General features: G+C 36.4%; 1 protein-coding gene across 9 annotated transcripts in view; it reads left to right on the forward strand.

Moving 5' to 3' along the window:
- The window catches only part of CDIN1 (CDAN1 interacting nuclease 1), a 277,462-nt gene that overhangs the window by 47,441 nt on the left and 210,266 nt on the right, over positions 1-19,755 (forward strand). For all 9 annotated transcript variants that reach the window (XM_055537304.1, XM_055537306.1, XM_055537305.1 and 6 more), the window contains exons 2-5: positions 8,741-8,786; positions 9,677-9,741; positions 15,957-16,017; positions 19,346-19,418. In XM_055537304.1, the coding sequence (XP_055393279.1) occupies positions 8,741-8,786; positions 9,677-9,741; positions 15,957-16,017; positions 19,346-19,418 (245 nt within the window). The remainder of the gene's footprint in view (positions 1-8,740; positions 8,787-9,676; positions 9,742-15,956; positions 16,018-19,345; positions 19,419-19,755) is intronic.

Raw genomic sequence — 19,755 nt, forward strand, 5'->3', positions numbered from 1 at the left:
TAAGCCTTCTCATCTTCAAATAGGGAGGCTTTGATTTCTTTCTTTCCTTGCTGATTCTCTTATTTCTTTTCCTCTTTTGTTTTCTGGGATCTTCAGCTTGCTAGAACTTCCTGGAATAAAATGTTTATTTTTTCCCCTTTTATTTAATGAATGCGATATATTTCCCACAACTGTTGAAATGCACTACTGTCATTGCTCAATTTTATGTTTTGTTGTTGTTATTTCCATTGTGATTTCTTATTTAATTTATTGGTTAGTTAGTAATGCCTTTATTTTTTAAAATAAGGGATTGTGGGACTAACGGTTTAATCATTGAATTCTAACTTAATTACCTTTTCAGCAGATATAGTCTTTGACAAAAGAACACAACCTTTGACAGCTTTATAGAGCTGGAAGACAAGGTTAGAGATCCTTGGATATAGGGTCCACCAGAGGTGGGAACTTTTGCAAATGTCCCAGTCGTTGAGTTGTTATTGTTCAGTCGCTCAATTGTGTCCGACTCTTTGTGACCAGATGGACTGCAGCATGCCAGGCTTCCCTGTCCTTCAGTATCTCACGGAATTTGCTCAAACTCATGTCTACTGGATCAGTGATGCCATCCAACCATCTCATTCTCTTTGTTGGGTGTTGGGGGTTCCCCCTAAAAGACTATATCCTAGGAGTTAATGTGCACTGGAAGTAAAAGGGCTCTACATTACTGTAGTTTACCTTCAAATTTACCTCATTGGCCTAAAAATTTAATACATGTAATTGGACAAAGTTGATCCTAGACTCCTAGCGCTCCCAGAATCAAATCAGAATCCCCACTGGAGACAGTTAACCATTTGCGTATTCATATTTTTCATAAAGCAGTTTTTCACATAGTGTGGCACATCGTGGGAGATACTCAGTCACATAAGGAGACGTGACAACATAAATGGAGGCCAGTGAAAACTATAGAAATAGACTTATCAGGGCTCTGGCAATTGGAACTACCTAAACAGAATTTTTATAATTGTAGCTCATTCAAGATGTTAAAAAAGAAGATTGAAAGTCTGTAGGGAACTTACTTGAAAAAGAATCAAGTAGAGTATCTACAAACACAGTAATTGAAATTGGATGGATTTAATTCAATGGATGTATTTAATAGCAAGGTAGACATTACTGAAGAGAGAAATAGTGAACTGGAGGATAGATGAGAGGGAAATACCCATAATGTAATACAGAATAACAAAAAGATATAAAATATGAAGAGAGAATAAGAGATGGAGCTTACAGGAGGGAAGGCTAACACAGACTCATTTGGAGTCTTGGGCAGGAGAGAAAAAATGTTAAAGCAAGTTTGAAAAAATAATTGTCATGTACTTAAGTGCAACAAACTGTAAGCAGGAGTTTACTAAATGCCAGAGTTAAAACTCCTAATAAGTGAAGTTTTTTTAAAAAAAATATTAAAACTACATAGAGACATAGGGTACATTGTCATTGAAAGGCCAGAATTTGACATCACAACACATCTGCATTGATTAAATTATTAGAAGAAGGTTATTGCAGATGGAAAAGGAAGGAAGGGCAATGAAATGCTACATATGTGAGTATATCAGAATGAACAGAATCTTTATAAAACAACAGCAGTCTTGTGAATTTTAAGATGTATGTAGAATTAAAACAATGTCAGTAATATCCTATATATCAGAATGGAAGAAGTATAGATAGTGATGTAAAGTTTTTGTATTTTTCAGGCAGCAGTTAATCACCAAGTTTGACTTGGGCAAGTGTTTATGCAGGATAACTATTAATAGTATAAGAATATATAACTTCCAAGTTGACAGGGAAAATAATGAAAAATAAGTACTAAATCACTTTCAGTTCAGTTCAGTTCAGTCGCTCAGCAACCCCATGAATTGCAGCCCACCAGGCCTCCCTGTCTGTCACCAACTCCCAGAGTTTACCCAAACTCATGTCCATCGAGTTGGTGATGCCATCCAGCCATCACATCCTCTGTTGTCCCCTCTTCCTCCTGCCCCCAATCCTTCCCAGCATCAGGGTCTTTTCCAGTGAGTCAACTCTTCGCATGAGGTGGCCAAAGTATTGGAGTTTCAGCTTCAGCATAAAAGAATACAGAAAAAGAAGCATATGGTGACTAAGAAAATTAGCTTTCAGTAAGATATAAACTTAAACCTAAATATATTAGAACATACTTTAAATGTATAGACTTTGCCAATAGTAAATCAGATCAATGTGGTATCTGTGCAAAGATAAACATATAAATCAGTGGAACAGATTAGAGAGTCCCAAAATAGACCCTTAGATATTTGGTTTCCTCGTAGGCAACATGATAGTTCATGGGTAAATGGTGGTGTGACCAACTGGATATGTGTACAAAAATAACAAAAGCAAAATGTGACTCCTATCTCAGTTCATTAAATTAACTCAAGATAGATCATCAACCTAGTATTCTTAAGCTTCTAAAAGAAAACATGCAAAATTATCTTCATGACTGCTAATAGGCAAAGATTTCTTAGAAAAGACACACAACACACATAAAAGGTAACAATAATAAAGAATTGCTACATTGGACTTCATCAAAATTAAAAATTTCAGCACTCCAGAAAACACTAGAAAGAAAATGGAAATACAAGCCATTAACTTGAAGGTGTGACAAGGCTGTTTAGCATTGGGAACTCTCATTTAGTGCTGGCAGGGGCTGAAAATTGTTACAAATACTTTGAAAATTGTTTGACAGTATCTACTAAAGCTAGAGATTTGTGTATCAGATGGTCCAGAATTCTACTCCACATTTATACCCATCAGAAATGTGTACACACATGCCCCAGAAAACATGCAGAAATGTTCACAGCAGCATCATTCTCATTGCAAAAGACTAGAAACAGTTCAGAGGTTCATCAATTGACTAGATAAATGTGGAGTATACTTACACAATAGAATATACCATACAGCAATGAAAATGAATTAACTATACTTAACATTAACAAGAGTCACTCACGTAGACATAATGAGTAAAAGAAGACAGATGCAAAAGAATACACACTGTGTTAAAGATCAGAGTCATCTGGAGAGAGAAAGGGTGCCTCTCAGACAGAATGCCTTTTTGGATCCCAGGAGTATTCTATTTGGTAATCAAAGTGGTTACATGGTTTGTCTTATTCACAATAAAAATGATTTTTAAAAGATTAATGTGTTATGGAATAGATAAATGTTAATATTTTATGTAATGAAGGTATGTTACAAAAGTATGTTTAAAGCACAATTTTTGAAATTTTGTATAGACACACACACATACACACCAGACATAGAATAAAAAACACAGGAACACAGATAGACGTCTATAGATTTTACACAGAATATGTTCTATTTATAACTAGAAAACTTCATTAAATATTATATAATGAAGTTAACACATCTGGAGGGTGTTGTCCTCTGTAGAGAAGATTGATTGGGTTTGAACGTGTGTTGTTCAGGTAAGGATTTAAAGCTGTTTTGTATGTAGTAAGTAGCATTTGGGCAAAAGACACATTTGCAATCACATAGAGACACTTCCCTGGTGGCTCAGATGGTAAAGCATCTGCCTACAACGCAGGAGACCTGGGTTCGATCCCTGGGTTGGGAAGATCTCCTGGAGAAGGAAATGGCAACCCATTCCAGTACTCTTGCCTGGAAAATCCCATGGACAGAGGAACCTGGTAGGCTACAGTCCATGGGGTCGCAAAGAGTCAGACAAGACTGAGCAACATTTACTTTACTAGAGACACTTCAGGCAATGGTGTGATTGTTATTAATAACAAAATACACCTTAGCCTCAGGAAGAATAATGAAAATTACCCAATAATTTTTTAATCATTGACTCTTTCCTATAGGAACTTTTTTTTTATGTAGTTAATTAAAGTAAGGCTGCAATTTAAGTTTTTTTTTTTTTTTCTTTTTTTAAGGAATATTGTCTAAAGCTGTGGGATTTGATCAGAACTCTTTATCTCCTGTGGCTTCAATTTTCTGTCCCAGAGCAACAATGCCCACCTTTAAGGGTTGCTTGGAGGGTAATGTAACATAAATGCTTGCTGCTGCTGCTGCTGCTAAGTCACTTCAGTCGTGTCCGACTCTGTGTGACCCCATAGACGGCAGCCCAATGGGATCCCCAGTTCCTGGGATTCTCCAGGCAAGAATACTGGAGTGGATTGCCATTTCCTTCTCCAATGCATGAAAGTGAAAAGTGAAAGTGAAGTCGCTCAGTCATGTCTGACTCTTAGCGACCCCATGGACTGCAGCCTACCAGGCTCCTCTATCCATGGGATTTTCCAGGCAAGAGTACTGGAGTGGGGTGCCATTGCCTTCTCCAACATAAATGCTTAGCCTTAAGCAATGGGTGTTAGCACACACTAGAAGATTAGCATGGGGATTAAGGGCTTGAGTTCTGGCCTTAATTCTGATTTCCAGTTCTCCCACTTACCTAGGTCTTTAATTATATACTTCCCTTAACTTCTCTTCCTCCATTTCCCATCTTTAAAATAAGAACAATAATAGTACCTACTTTAGAGGCTTGCTTTGAGGGTATAATAAAAGGCAGAGTGTAGGGTGTAGCACAAACTAGCTGTTGATATAACTCTTAGCTCTTGCTGTAGTTGGAGCTGTTTTGCATATGGCTTTTCATTAACCTACTAGCAAAATTAGTTAAGTGCCTGGAACAGTAACCACTTTTTTCATATATATAAAATATAAGTGGGCTTCCCTGGTGGCTCAGATGGTAAAGATCTGCCTGCAGTGCAGGAGACCCAGGTTCAATTCTTGGGTCAGGAAGATCCCCTGGAGAAGGGAATGGCAACCCACTTCAGTATTCTTGCCTAAAGAATTCCATGGACAGAGGAGCCTGGTGGGCCACAGTCCATGGGGTCACGAAGAGTTGGACACAACTGAGGTAACTAACATAAAACATAAGTATGTTGTTGTTTAGTTACTAAGTCATGTCTGACTCTTTTTTTGAGACCCCATGGATTATAGCCCGCCAAGCTCCTCTGTCCATGGGATTTCTCAGGCAAGACTGCTGGAGTGGGTTGCCATTTCCTTCTCTAGGGTATCTTTCCAACTCAGGGATCAAACCTGTGTCATCCTGCACTGGCGGGAGGATTCTTTATCACTGAGCCACCAGGGAAGCCCGTGACGGAGGGTAGAGCATTGCTTTTATGGAAAAGCTTCCTTGACTAGTACTAAGTCACTGACCACACAGAGCCAGTGTTTTACTTGTATTCTTTCACCGGTTTAGAAAGATTGTATTGTACCTTGTGAGGCCTGCAAGCCTAAGGCTTTGTTGGAATATCTTACTTTATCATCCTTAGTTTGATTTACTGCTTCCTGAGTTCCAGAAATAACATTGATCTTGTTTAGAGGATTTCAAGCCTATTAGAGACACTGACGCATCCTAGGTTCTAGAGCAAAAGGAGCTTGAAAGTTAAATAAAAACATTTCTTTTTTTATGGTCTTTTTTGAGGGTTAGGCACTTGAGAAAAGGAAGAATTTATAATGTGTAGTATCATGTTCCTTAAGGTTCTGCTTGCTTTAAGGCTACCTGGGATTCTCAAAACTTCCATTCCACCCCCTGATGTCATTTTCTTTAATGTCCTTCAGGTTACTGAGCATCTTAGCTGGATGGGTCTGGAGTTAAATACAATACAGGGCCCTGGTTTATTGCCTGTTAAGTACCTGGCATTTGAAATCTTAAATGCAGTATAAAATGAGGGTAAACAATATCCCATCAGTGTTTAAATTCTGTGTGGAAAAGTCACTCACACACAGCAATTTCTGATCTCTGGGCACCTCAGTTTAGTGAGACAGTGACAGAGGAACAATTTTAAGGAAGCCCAGTACAGTAGCTGCCAGTTAGGAAGAGAATTACAGAGTGTAAAAATGGACAGCCCTTCCTGAGTGTTGCAGCCTGGGCAGGTGCCATCATGATGGAGCAGCCTGTCGCCATGCCCTTCTTCCATCGTGTCTCCTGCTTCCTGGGCACGTAGGAAATAAAAACCTTCCCTCCCTCCCTCCCCTCCCCTCTCTTTCCTTCCTTCCTTCTTTCCACCTTCTTTCCCTTCTACCTCCCTTCTGCCTCCCTCCCTCCCCTCCTTCCTTTCTTCCTTCAAAACAAGACGTGTTATTACTCGAAAGAAGTGTGGAAGGCAGTCACTTCACTCTATGGTCTTGAGCAGCTCAGCAGCGTCCTCAAGGGCCCAAGGTCTTTCCATCTTCTGTTGCATCGTCCTCGGTGTGTTGACTTTGTCCTGTTTCCCCATTGCTGCAGTATGACTTCTGCTGCTCCATAAGCCATCTGTCACACACCTCAGACAAGGTTTTACAGAGAGCCTGTGTCGGAGTCCACTCAGTGCTCTTCTTTTTTCAGACACCTGCAGGGTGAGGAGCTAAATCTGGGAGCATAGTATGGGGAAAAAATAGACAAAATTATCTTTGAAGAGACTTCATAATCCATCTTGGGCATGTATGCAAATTAAGTGATTGTATTTTTTAATATGTAAATTGAAAACACTTATATCCTAAATGGCATGTATATGTTCCAAAGCCAGTACAGTCTTGAAATATATGAAGAGTCAGGGTATGATTTACTTCCCTTAATTCCTAAAAAATATGTGAGTGCTTGATATTATTTTACTTTTTACTTTTTTTGCATGTATGTGTGGAAAGTTTGCTCTAAATCAGTTCCTGTCCACTTTAAATGTTTCATTTTGGAGGCATGTTTTCCCGTACACATGACCTCAATGAAAACTACTGATGGAACTGACTGTGATATTCAAGATAAGCCTTTCAGTTCACAGAACCATCTCTTCTCTTTCTTCTTAGCTAGAAAGCATATTCTTTATGACATGAACCGAGGGAATGTTGAATTTATACTGTAACTAACCCTCTTGGCCACTGAGAAAATGCATTGCTTCGTAGGCTATGTCCATGACTTTAGATGAATTACAAGCTGTTTGAAGATGGTTTCCTGGTTGAAGACATTATCTTGCCCTCAGCTTGGATGGTGCTTTCAACTCTTGATGAACTTCTCACTTTGAATTGTTTATTCCTGGGCTTATTCCTCCAGCTGTCTGTTAGTCTGCCCTTTCTGAGCATCTACAATTATATTTTTGTCCTATTCAGTTTAGTTTCTTCCTTGTTAGTCATTGGTCCCTGACTTGCCTGTTACATGCACATTTATATCCATCATATTGTTTGACACAGAGACACTGACATTTTGCCCTCCATTAATTGGTTAAGATAAATATAGTTTGCTGTGCAATGAGGAGCGCTCTATTTATTGTACATAAATACCTAACATAGTGACTTATTCAGTCATTTATAAAGATTTGGGCTTAATTTCGCCTTTTTTTTTCTTTTTTTTTTTCATGAGATGGTTGTCAACAGCCCTACTAGGGTCTGTGATTTGCATGTGATGCTCAAGCAAGCCAAACACACTAGGAAGATTTTATACAGAAAACTGGCTCTTTCAAAGGTGGCTTCCATTTTTAAAGAGACATTGAAAAAAATTGGACTATAATGAATTTATAATTTTATTCAATCATTTCTCAGTACTTTTGGAGTTATCAAAACAGTCCTTTAGTAATTATTGATTTTCCTTGATAAACATTTATGGCATCTTTTTTTAAAAAAACATATTCTATTGTAAGCCAGTAAGAGTGGAAAGGGGTTAGAAACCCAATCTATAATGATATGCAAGAGAGGACAATACTGACAGTGAGTAAAGAAATACAGTGTCATTGTGTTTATTTCATACTCTCTAAACTACCTGTGATGAGCTTAAGCAGTTTCATTCATGAATACAAGAACTTTAATTATTCACCGTGCTTTGGTGTACTATAAAAGTTGAATTATTAGCACTGTAATTTGTTTGGATACCTTCTAGTAGGAAAATATATCAGAAATAACTAATCATTTTCAACATATGATAAGGCAACTCTGTCTACAGAGGGCAATCAGAAAGAATAGCAGTGGGCTATTGATTGCTTTTTAGACAAGGAAAAAAAAAATCTGTTTCATTTCTAAATGTTAACAATTGTGAGAGGAAAATCTCCACTTAGAGAGAATGTTTTCCAGGTTGCTTCACTGCCAGGTGTTTGAGATTGTGTGGAGTCGTAGATGAATAAGGCTTATGGCAGTCTTAGGGAGCCATATCCTCAAGGACCCCGCTTCCTGCTGTGAAGGCTTCTCTATTCAAAGCAGGCCCGTGTCGGTGGGAATGTTCCCGTGGTCTCTGTGCTCTACTTCTAGCGAAGTGCAACGTTTTCTCCCCCATTGAATCTGAGAGAGCTACAGAAGAGGACACCTGCCTGCTAACAAAATAAATTTCAGAATGTTGCCAGTGAATAAATTGCATGTTTACTACTGTTTATGGGATTTAACTCTTATCATTTATCAGTGGGAATAAACCTTGCCACCTTGGGTCCCTTTTCAACATACCTGCATGCTACAGACATGATTTACAGTCATTCTGAAGTTTAAGAAAATCCAAATCATATGATAGTTTGCTTTGAGATGGTCCGTATTTCCCCCTTTCCCTTTCTCCCTCTCCTTGACCTAGCAGCAGGAAGCCTTTGTTTGAGGTGTTCATCTGGAACAACTTTTCCACACTTGTTTTCATGTTCTGTTAGATTACAGGGCAGCAGGCCTACCTTTGAAGCTCCTTTCTCTTTTGTTTCTTTGCCGTGCACTCCAGTAATTAACTTTGTCCTTCTTTTATTTGTTCCAGTCAATCGCAGGCCACTCTGCTGAGCATCTTCTCCCAGGAGTACCAGGTTAGAAGTTTTCTCCTTTGTGAGGGTTGACAGGTGCCTAATTGAATGATGAATGTCCCTTTATTTCTTTGTAATTGAACTGCCAGCTCTCTGATTGGGTTGGAGGATGTTCTCCTTTCCACATCAAGCACCGCCTGCGTCTCAGTGGAGGCCTGCCAAGCCTACCCATCCATCTGTCTAATAACATCTAGCCTTTGCTTATTTGGTGGACCTGTAATAAATTATGCTAAACCATTATTATTCTGACAATAATAATTTCCCCGTGTTGCGTGGTTCCATGTGCTAAATGTTTGCTGACTTGCACTGTCAGTGCCGCTTTCCATTGCTGACAGAGATGATGATAAATGACCATTGCTGGAGTGGCAGAAGGCAAGAGAGGCAGAAAATGGAGTCATTTATCATGAGATGACAGGTGTCAGTCAAGTGGCAAGTCTCTATGGAATTACTTTTTGTAGTTTTCAAATAAGTTGTTTTTAAGCAATGTTCTTCCTGGTTAAAAATGGCAATTGGATTGTAAAACTAGACTGCAGAGGACTTAGATGGAATTGAATTGAGGGAAAATTAATACAAAGGTTGAAAGAGGGAACAAGTTTTTCTCTGCCCTCTACAACCCTAAGCAAACTTATTTAGATTCAATTACTATGACCCTGTTGGCTTTTACATATATACTGTACCTTGTGGTACAGACTGGAGACATCCCAGCCATGCAATAGAGATTTAAATGCATAGGTTCATAGAGTAGAAGGGAGAAAATACCCGCTGCCACCCAAATCCCCAAACTATTATTCGGTTTGCCCTTTTTGTTAGACGTGGGGATCAAGAAATATGTCATTTTTGTTCTTGAACCTGATCTGTGACACAACATAAAGATCTTTTTTATTTTGTTTCAGAAACATATTAAGAGAACACATGCCAAACATCATACTTCAGAAGCGATTGAAAGTTATTACCAGAGGTATGACCTGCCTGCCCCACTAGAGGGTATCATAATACCTATTAATTGTAATAATAATTATGAATAAATTAAGTTAATAAATTGATTTTCTATGTAACATTCCAAGACATTTTGTTTTGTCAGTTATTTAAGACTTAAAGTATATTTTTTAAATTTCTCAAATACTATGTTGTATAGATTTAAAGAATATGGTGAGACTATCTTAATTTACATGTGTGTGAAATCTTTACTATGTAAGAAACAAGTTACAATATTAGAAAATCCCCGTTGGATGCTTGAAATTTACTGTAAGTGCATATCTTTTATAGATGCCTATGTTCATGCATACGTATATCTATGTGTATATGTGAACGTTCTCAAGCCAATTTTTATTTCTCATGTAAATCAGCAAGTTGAAAAATATATTAGAAAGTAAGATTGAATTTTGGTGCAGTTGTATTTTGCATGGTAGGTATTGGTTAGCCGTTTTAGAAATGCAAAAAAAAGGTATATATCAAGTGAGGACAAATGGAGATATATAATAATGTAAAACTGTCAGATTTTAAGAGGGGTTTATATTTTAAAAGGAAATCTTTTAATTTCAGCCTAATTTATTATAGTTCCCAACCTTTCTTGTTCTGAAACAAAAAGAGTGTTTAAAATAGCTCCTTTTTTTAAAAAAAATTTTTAAAAACTTATCTTTGTAATATGAGTGAATAACTTATAATGGTAAATAATAATGGTTTGAATTAGAAATTGTTGCTTGCTTTCTGAAGTATTTTAGGGACATATTGGAAAGGAAAACTGTTTGAAATATTATCTAAAATTATTATACTTAAGATTGACAGAGCAGTCTTTCTATGGTGAGAATGATACCACTGACTTTAGATGAATGATTTTTATGCATGAAAATTCTATGAATTAAGTGAATATACAGCTAAAATATTAGAATTGTGTTTCTGTAAAGTCATATTTTTAAAGAATTGAGAAATGTTTATTGAAAAGTTATTCAAGTTAGGCTTTGAAAAAAGTATTCACTATGCCAAATGCGGTAAAGATACATTCTGTTTTGAGTGGAAATGTCTGCTAAAGAAATATACATGCATACACACCATACCTGCAGGCCACCCCCTACCCCCCCAACACACACAGACACTTTTATATCTCGGAGAATTACTCTCCAAGAAGTGTTTATAAAGTTTGAATTGACTTATTCAAAAGTCATAATCTCCTCAGTGAAATTAACATCTAAATTAAACTCATCACCTAAATCATACATATAAAATTGAGAACGGCCCATAAAATGCCATGAAACCAGCAACTGCTTTGGCAAACAGACCCTCCACAGAAAGACTGAAAAGTGGTTCATGTGTCAAAAAGTATATTCTTATATAAAACTTATAGTCTTAGGCTTTCATATAAAAGTATGGTTCTATATCCAGACTTTAAGGCCCTGTTAACATCAACAAAGGAGAACAGAGCATTTTCTAAAAATTTGGAGATCTGCTAACAGGCCATGGGGCTGCCCTCTAATAATCATTTTTTTTTTCATTGTATAAAGTCTATTTTAATTAGATGATTCCTAAGATCTCTAAATACTACTTTAAAAAAAGTTAGGTTCATTAAAGAGTATATTTGATTTCTAAAGTATGAACAGGCTTTATTGGGTTATCTGGATAGTTTAGGCCAGAAACAAAAATCTTTCCTTTAAGTATGGTTACTCAAGGAACATTAAGTATGGTTACTCAAGTTGAGTGGGTAATAATGAAAATGCAGAAACATATTTGTGTTTCTTTAAATTTAGTTAAATACAAGAATCTCAATTTTGTGGAGTCACAATGTTTGAAAAAAAACTTGAAGTTAGGCTGTAATGGACAGACTAATAGGAAAGCAGTCTGACTCGTTTCTTACTTTATTACCCTACTTCCTTACTTTTTGCCCCACACCTTGTGCTTGGAGACAAGCTCTGTTGTTACTTTTCAGATGATTTGACCTCATAGGCCTCTTCTAAATGTGTAGGTTGAATGTCTCTGTATTCTGTGTGGTAAATTGGCCCAAAAAGATTTTTGTTTTCCAGCTGATTAGCATAAAGGCAAAATTATATCAAAACACGCTTAAGCAGTTTGACAATCTTACCAACTTATTTTTTTTTTTATAAAAGTAATACTTGCCTATTGTGAAAATTAAGCATATGTGTAATGGTATAAAAAAGAAATGAATGAATTGCCTGTAATTGTGGCATCCATAGATAACCACTGGTATTTTTCTTCTCGGGCTTCTGTCAATCCATTTTTACGTAGATGAGGTCATACTATATATGCAGCTGTGAATTCTGAACTTTATACTTGGAAAAGTGTGTATAACATAGTATTGTTTTGAAGAAAGCTTTTTGTAAACATTTCGATACATCATCATATGAAGGTTTCAAAGTTCATTGAAACATTCTTTTGTCACACATATATGTTTCCATTTTTCTGATATAAGTAATGCTTTGATAAATACTATGGTGCTTAAGTCTTTGCATTTTGGATTAGTTTCTCAATATTTCTGTAGATGGAATTACTGGTGCAAATAATGAATACATAAGATTTTATTGTAATGTAATACAAACTAGAAATAATGTAATTACAGCCTAGAAAGGTTGTAATGGTTTCATTTCGACTAGCAGTATCAGAAAATTCCTGTGTCTCTGTATTCTTGCTAGTATTGAGATGATCTCAATTCAGAATTTGAAGTCTGTATTTAAGACCATATAGTCCACAGTGTGATTCCATTGTGGTCAACTGAAATTTCAAATTATCCAGACACCAGTAGAAAATATTTTCCCTTTGAATTACTGAGGAAATATCCTCAGTTCTTCATGTTGTGCGTGTATAGACACAGCTTGAGTGTTCACATTGAAAACAGCCTTCTATTCTTTCCCACTGTATGATGGTATTTTAGTTCTAAACAGGAAACATACATGGTAAAATTTACTTAGATTTCTCTAGATCGGTGCACACGGGCTTATATGCACGTGTGGGTGTACCTATACACACACATACTCACAATTTGGTCAGATTTGCATGTATCCTCATCAGTAGCAAAGTTTAGAAGAAACATTGTCTCTCATCACCTCCCTTCTCTCAACTCATACCATCCGAGGGGCCACCTTTATTAGCTTTGAAGAATCAGACCAATTAGATTTTATTCAGGTGTTCACATGGGAAAAAAGGTTAGTTCAAATATGATATTGACATCAAATGATACAAATAGTTTCTGAAAATTTGAACCACTTTTTTGTTTAATTAGCTCTGTTTTCTTTGCACTCAATGTGTCCCATCTACTGTGCTAGGAACCAAGTATAAGAACCACAAGTACCTGTCCTCAGCTACTTTGTTCCCTGGGAAAAGAGCTGCAGACATGGAGATGGGTTCCAGAGATTTTTTGATATAGAATCAACAAAGGTGGTGTTCATATGTAAGCTTAGTGAAGAATTTTGGTAGTTTTTGAAGTTTTCCCATAATAGTTGTTATAAAAATATTAAAGATTAGATAACTTTGCCTTATGTTTAAAATCAGTACATATTGTTTTTAATCTTAGATGCTAACAGCTCTTTCACACTAAAAAAAAGTCATAAAATGGACCTTCTGTGAAGGTCTTAAAAGACCTGGTTTCACCTACAAGTTACACATTTGTTAGTCCTCCTGTGGCAAACTGAAGGATGACATTTAGTCTGTGTCATCTATTGTTGTTTGACCAGCTCCTGTTTCTTTAAACTTAATGGAAGTATCCTATTGGTTATTACCAGGATAGTGACTGATGCAGCATTTATATAAAGCCATATAATTTGGATTCAAGATGACAGTTTTCTGGCACAGGCAGTGATCTGGGATCTAGCTGTCCTCTTTCATTCTTCCCAGATCAACCTCTGAGAAGAGGTTCTGCTCTGGTGGTACTAGAGCCTTTCCTGGGCCTCAGATAGCCCAGGCCTGTTCCTGACATTTGCACCTACTGTTTTCTTGTTGGGAATATCCTTCCTCTGATGGCTTGCTGCTTTCCTTTTTGTCTGTTTCTACTTCAGTGTCACTTCCTTAGAGAGTGACTTCCTGACCAGCCCATCTAATTTATATTGTGAAAGTGTTAGTCAGTCATGTCCAACTCTTGGCAACCCCATAGACTGTAGCCCGCCAGGTTCCTCTGTCCATGGAATTCTCCAGGCAAGAATACTGGAGTGGGTTGCCATTCCCTTCTCCAGGGGAGTCTTTCCAACCCAGGTATCGAATTTGCATCCCCTGCATCACAGGCAGATTCTTTACCATCTGAGCCACCAGGGAAACCCAACTTATATTATAGCATATGTCATTATTCTATATATTTGTTTCTCTGTCTTGCCATTGCAGTATAATGTCTGTGATGGTAGGAGCTAAAGTTTTGCTCCCTGCTGCTTCTTCAGAACCTGGAATAAGGTCTGACAACTAGTCAGCTCTCAAAATGTTTATGGGATAAGTGAATGTTAAGTGGAGAGTTGTAAAGATATCCTATTATCGGCTTAAATACCCTGACCCAGAATCAGAATGCTTAATGGATTAGTTAAGCATCTGGTTAGTTGCTCCAATTTGATGGAACTGATTGGTTGTTTCTTGAGCAGGCCTATCAGTGCAATGGAAATTCTGTAAGTTGACTGTGAAGGTCTAAGCTGACCTACTTCCCAAGGATCTTTCTCTCAACCACACTTGCCTTGTTAGTTTTTATTTTTGTTTTGTTTTTCCTTTGATCTTGAAATGAAAGTACTTATTTCCCAGTTAGACTCCTAAACAATTTTTCTAAGGAAGAGCCAACAGATGAAAATGGATTTATTAGAATTACTTTGAAGTTGTAATGATCCTGAGACTTTTACCCACCTTAAATAATTTGACTTTATTCCACTTTGTTTATTGGAAATTATACATCTTTATAAACATACATGTAAAATAGTGTAATTTAATTTAGTATTTTCTCCTGGCAGTTACAAAGAAGACCTCATCTGTCGACTTTGATTTTTACTATCGAACAAATGTTATTAATTTATTCAATCAAACAGTACACTGTAGAGAAAATGTTCATACTTAATTCTATTTTCTTGTCTAGAATGTTTTTAATTATTTACTCATTTATTAAAGAAAAATATGTATTACAATATAATTACCTATTATAAGCCAAGAACTGTGCTACACATAATAAACTGAATAAAATGAAAATGTTCTACCCTCATGAGGCTTTCAGCCTTACAGTTGGGATGTGTCTGAGGTGGACAAATAACTCAGCAGATAGAGTGTTCTGGGCTAAGTGATGGAGAGATGAACAGGGTGCTCCTCGATTGCACTTTGAGGGACACTTCACATAGTGCTGGTTGTGGTGGATGAAAAAGGTGATGTGCAAGGTGGATTCTGAGTTATCCAGGTGAAAGGTCAGAGTGGCAAACAGTGGCTAGAGATGAGGCTGGCTGAAGAGAGTAGGTAGGAACCAGATTACAAAGAACCTTACAAGAATTTTTAAGTGATTATAATATAATTTTGAGATTTTGTGTGGGGCTTTTGAAACGTTTTAAGAAGGAGAATGGTACGTTCAAATTTTTGTCCTAAAAAAATCACTCTGGCATCCACGTCTGGGATGAATTTGGGGACTTTTTTGTTTGTTTTTGTAGCGTTAGGGGACGAGGAGAGCTAGAGATAGTGACAGAAATCTAGAGCAGATAAGATGATGGCTTGTGTTGCCTGTTAAAGGGTTGGTGGCCCACTGATGAAAAGTCTGTTCCATTCTTTTTCCCTAATCAGGTGCCAACCAACCCTATGAACTAAAAGTAAATCAAAAGATGATATGCTTGCATGGATACTTCTTTCATGAGTAAACTTATTTCCTTCCCATGAAGTGGTTATGGTATAGATAATGCCAGGGTAATAGGGTTAGTTCTTTTCAAAATCACCTCTGTGTTCACCTTACACGTTAGGAGGAAAAAACAAGGAAGATGGGTAAGCTCAGACCTCCTGCCCCCGACTTCGCTTAGTTAGTGGCCAGTGGTTTTGAGGTGAGCAGTGGTTTTGAGGTGAGCTGTTTTTGTTATTCTCCTCCCTTCAGTGCTTTCCCGTGACAGCGTACTTGAACTAGAGCTGAGTGTGGCATTTGCCCAGGAAAAACATGTACACACAGGGGATGCTGACAAGTCCATGCTGGCCTTTTCTTGTCACTGCCTTACCACTTGGCTTTGTCTTATCTAGGTATCTGAATGGAGTGGGGAAAAATGGAGCTGCCCCAGTGCTCCTGGAGCTAGCCAATGAGGTAATGTTATTGTTGTTATTTTATTTAAACCTACATAAAACCTAAGGGGCCTGTGTAGAGTGGCTCTGCTTAGAATTATAATTAACCTTAAAAAAAAAAAAAAAAGATTTTGAGGTGCAGTAGACATTTAAATTGTTCCCTAGTCTCTTTGTACTTTTAATAATTGGACCGAGAGCTTCATGTATTAATAAATCAGTTAACTTAATTAGTCTGTTTCTTTTAAAATAAATGAGTAAACAGCTTCTTGATCTCTTATTTTGTGGGAAATTTCAACCAAACAGCTCAGGACATGTTCTTCTTTAGATGTGTTGTCTTAATTTAGTGTGAGAAATAATACCTGTGTCAAGTACAGAGATGTATGGCAAGACAACCCATGCTGTTACAAAAATGAGGAGAGAAATTGTATACCTAAAGATGTAACATTTACTTGACTCATTTTTGTTGTTAGCAAACTTTTATTATATTAAAAGATACATGCCTTCTAGAAGTCTTTCTTTATATGGAGAAGCATACTGTTCTTATTAACACTAAGGACGAAGTGATTTATTGAACTTATTTGTTAACTCTTATCTGCTTCTGTTTGGGGAAACAAATAATAGTCTTACATTTAAAAAAGGAAACCCTAAAGACTTCCCATGAATGAAGAAGCTGTAAAAAGTTCATAATAGTTACAGAGAGCATACCGAAAAAATAAAATATTTAATTCCTAAACTTTAAAATATTTATCTACCGTAATAAGAGCAATACAATATTTAGTCTGACTTGGAACTGCTTATGCAAACCTCATAGGGATGGAATGAAATGTACACTGTTTTCATGTTGCATTATAATAGAAAACATAGGAGCAAGGCAGAAAATGTGTGTTTGCATTAAAGATGACTCGGTACTGTGAGCATTAACTGTTGCGGTAGCAGCAAGTGCTCCATGTAAGGATGGCTTCTCTCACAGCTTCTGTCTGCTGTGGGCCACCACAGTCAGCCATTGAACAATTGCCTATCAGTTTCTAGCAGGTTTTAATAGTCTAGGCAGTGTCTACACAATCGGATAGGGTAGTTAGCATATAGAATGGATGTCTCTCCTCCTCCTAGCAAAGCATGTTCTTTATTCCTTTTTTTTAATTTCTAGAGCAAGGTGGTTTTTAAATGTCTCCAGACTTGAGTCAATTCTGTTAGCAACTTAAGATATCTGAGGTATAACTTATTCAGACTTTAGTGATGGCCCTTTTTAAAAAATAAGAGTGTTCTTTATGGGAAAAAAAAAAAAAGCATTCCTGATACAGCATCTAGAAGGAGTGTGATGCAAAAGTGATAGTCATTTTTATAGATGATGATATTGATGGCATAAGTTTTATATAGTAGCAATTTGTATTCATTTGAATTTTTAATGGATATTTCTGTTGAGCTTAGCTTATTTAGCTGACCCTAACTTCCATCTTCTAGTAATATGGAAAATTTTAACCCACTGACACATTTTCTCCATATCAATAAATCTGTTATTTACCATGAATATATAGCAATGTTTAACCAAGGAAATAAATCACTGTTTAAAGATGTTTCCTCTCCTTTGGCTGCAGATTAGTACAGAAATGATAGCATTTTCTGAGAGATTGCTAATGCATTAGGAAAATTGGGGAATGACTGGTACCGGATTAGGCCTTCTAAACAACCAAGCTGCCATTTTTATATGATAGTTAATACCTTTAAATGACATATGCTTGCATCTGGTGACAATTGATGCAATGGTAACAGTTTATGAGTCAATATATATTTAATCAGTAGAAACTGTAAAAATTGATGAGAAATATATAACATTGGTACATTACAGTGTGCAGCAACTCTTAAATAAGAGCACCGTATTATTGTTGATGTGGAAGGCAAGGACTCTATGTGGTCATCATTGATTTTATAAATGTCTTAATACTGATTTTCCTATTTCAAGGCTAAAAATGAACATTTGAGAAAATCTGACTTTGTTAGTAATAATAAGATCAGTCATTCTGTTTTCTCCACACAAATATTTTCAAGTGAGATTTGAAGCACTATGAATTTTACTTACATGCTAAATTCTGACATGAAGCATGATGGCCCTATTTCAGAGAAAGATGGACACATGATTAATATGAAAATTAGGGAGATGCAAGTACCTGAACTAATAAGGTAGTCCTTATTCAGGCTGGACTACCTTCAGTAATTTCACCATTTTTCATGTGTCAGCTCTGATGTGGGTTACTAGGAATAAGCAGCTTCGTGGAAAGCATTTCTTTCTACTTGGGGAATTTAAGGGCATCCAAGTACATACATATTTGAAAAAACTGTTCATACAAATGAAGCCAGCCTTTTTGTCTAGTTACTAAATCAAGATAAAATTTTGGTATGAATATGGGACTTGAAAGCCTGTCAGGAAAAAAAATCATTGTGATAATATATGAGATAACACTTGCTATCTTAACACCCAAGATGAAAAGACTTATTTGGGGGGAGCATTACTATTCTGGAAAAACACAGGCCTATTTTCTGGTGAAATTAAAACAATGGTTAATAAGGGATCTGTGAACTTAAAAAACCACAGTAGGTTTCCAAAAGAGTAGATGCATTTTTAATAAAAATGACTGTTGAATTTAGTATCCCCTGGTTTTTGTTTGAGCCTTATAGAAAAGTTACCTCCCTGGCTTCTATATTAGCTAAGTACATTTCAGATAAACTTAAGAATGGTGAGCTTACAGTACAAGTACTATATTGTTGTTTCTTATTATTAATATCTCTACAATCTAGCTATTTTCTTCTATCATCAAGATATTTTATATATAAGAACTTGACTGAAATTTCAGCTGTCTTTGTCTTTATAAAGTAAAATGAGTAAAATCCATGTTTTCAATGGCTAAGGACATTTAATTTAGTTTCTGAAAACAGCCACTAACCAAAGGGATATTTACTTGAAATTACATTCAAAACAATGTAAATATCCATAGTTGAAAAGAAAGAAGGATAGCTAGAATAGAAAAGTAGTATTGGCCTACCAATAGAAAAAATAGAGGAGTGGTGAAAAAAGCCCATTACACTGTTTTAGATGAATATGTACTAATTTCAAATTCCATTCTTTTTCTCCAGTATTATATTGAATAATTTGACCTGTTTATTCTTTTCAACAGCATAGATCATATACTTGCTATAATGTTATTAGGAGAGAAGCCATCAAGAGAAGGAAAGATTTTAATGAATGATGCTTGTTGTGGTTGATTAAAATTGACTTAATCTTCAGTGTTGACAAAATATTGGAATATCAACAGCCTGCACAACTTGACAATTTCAATTTTCTATTTCTTTTTTAGGTGGACTATGCACCCTCATTAATGGCTCGGATTATCCTGGAAAGGTTTCTACAGGAGCATGAGGAAGCTCCACGTGAGTTACCTTTTTTCTAATGGTACTCTTTTCATCCCTGCCCCCAATTTAAAATAATTTACACAGCATTTCAAGTCACTTAATGAGAGCCAGATTCCAAAACAGCTATCATGAACAGTTAATGACAATTAAATGCAATATAAAGGACCACCCACAACTTAAATACTCTTCAGAATAATGTTTTCTTCTTTGTCTAAATTCGACATTCACTCTCCATTCAGCAAAATAGACAATGTGTATCAAAGTCAAAAATTGATTCATCTTTCATATATAGAACAAGATACATCATTGAAAAAACCACTGTCAGGAACTGGCTCTAAAAGAAACATTCATCCTT

The sequence above is a fragment of the Bubalus kerabau genome, chromosome 10 (assembly GCF_029407905.1).
Source record: "Bubalus kerabau isolate K-KA32 ecotype Philippines breed swamp buffalo chromosome 10, PCC_UOA_SB_1v2, whole genome shotgun sequence".
Classification (NCBI taxonomy): domain Eukaryota; kingdom Metazoa; phylum Chordata; class Mammalia; order Artiodactyla; family Bovidae; genus Bubalus; species Bubalus kerabau.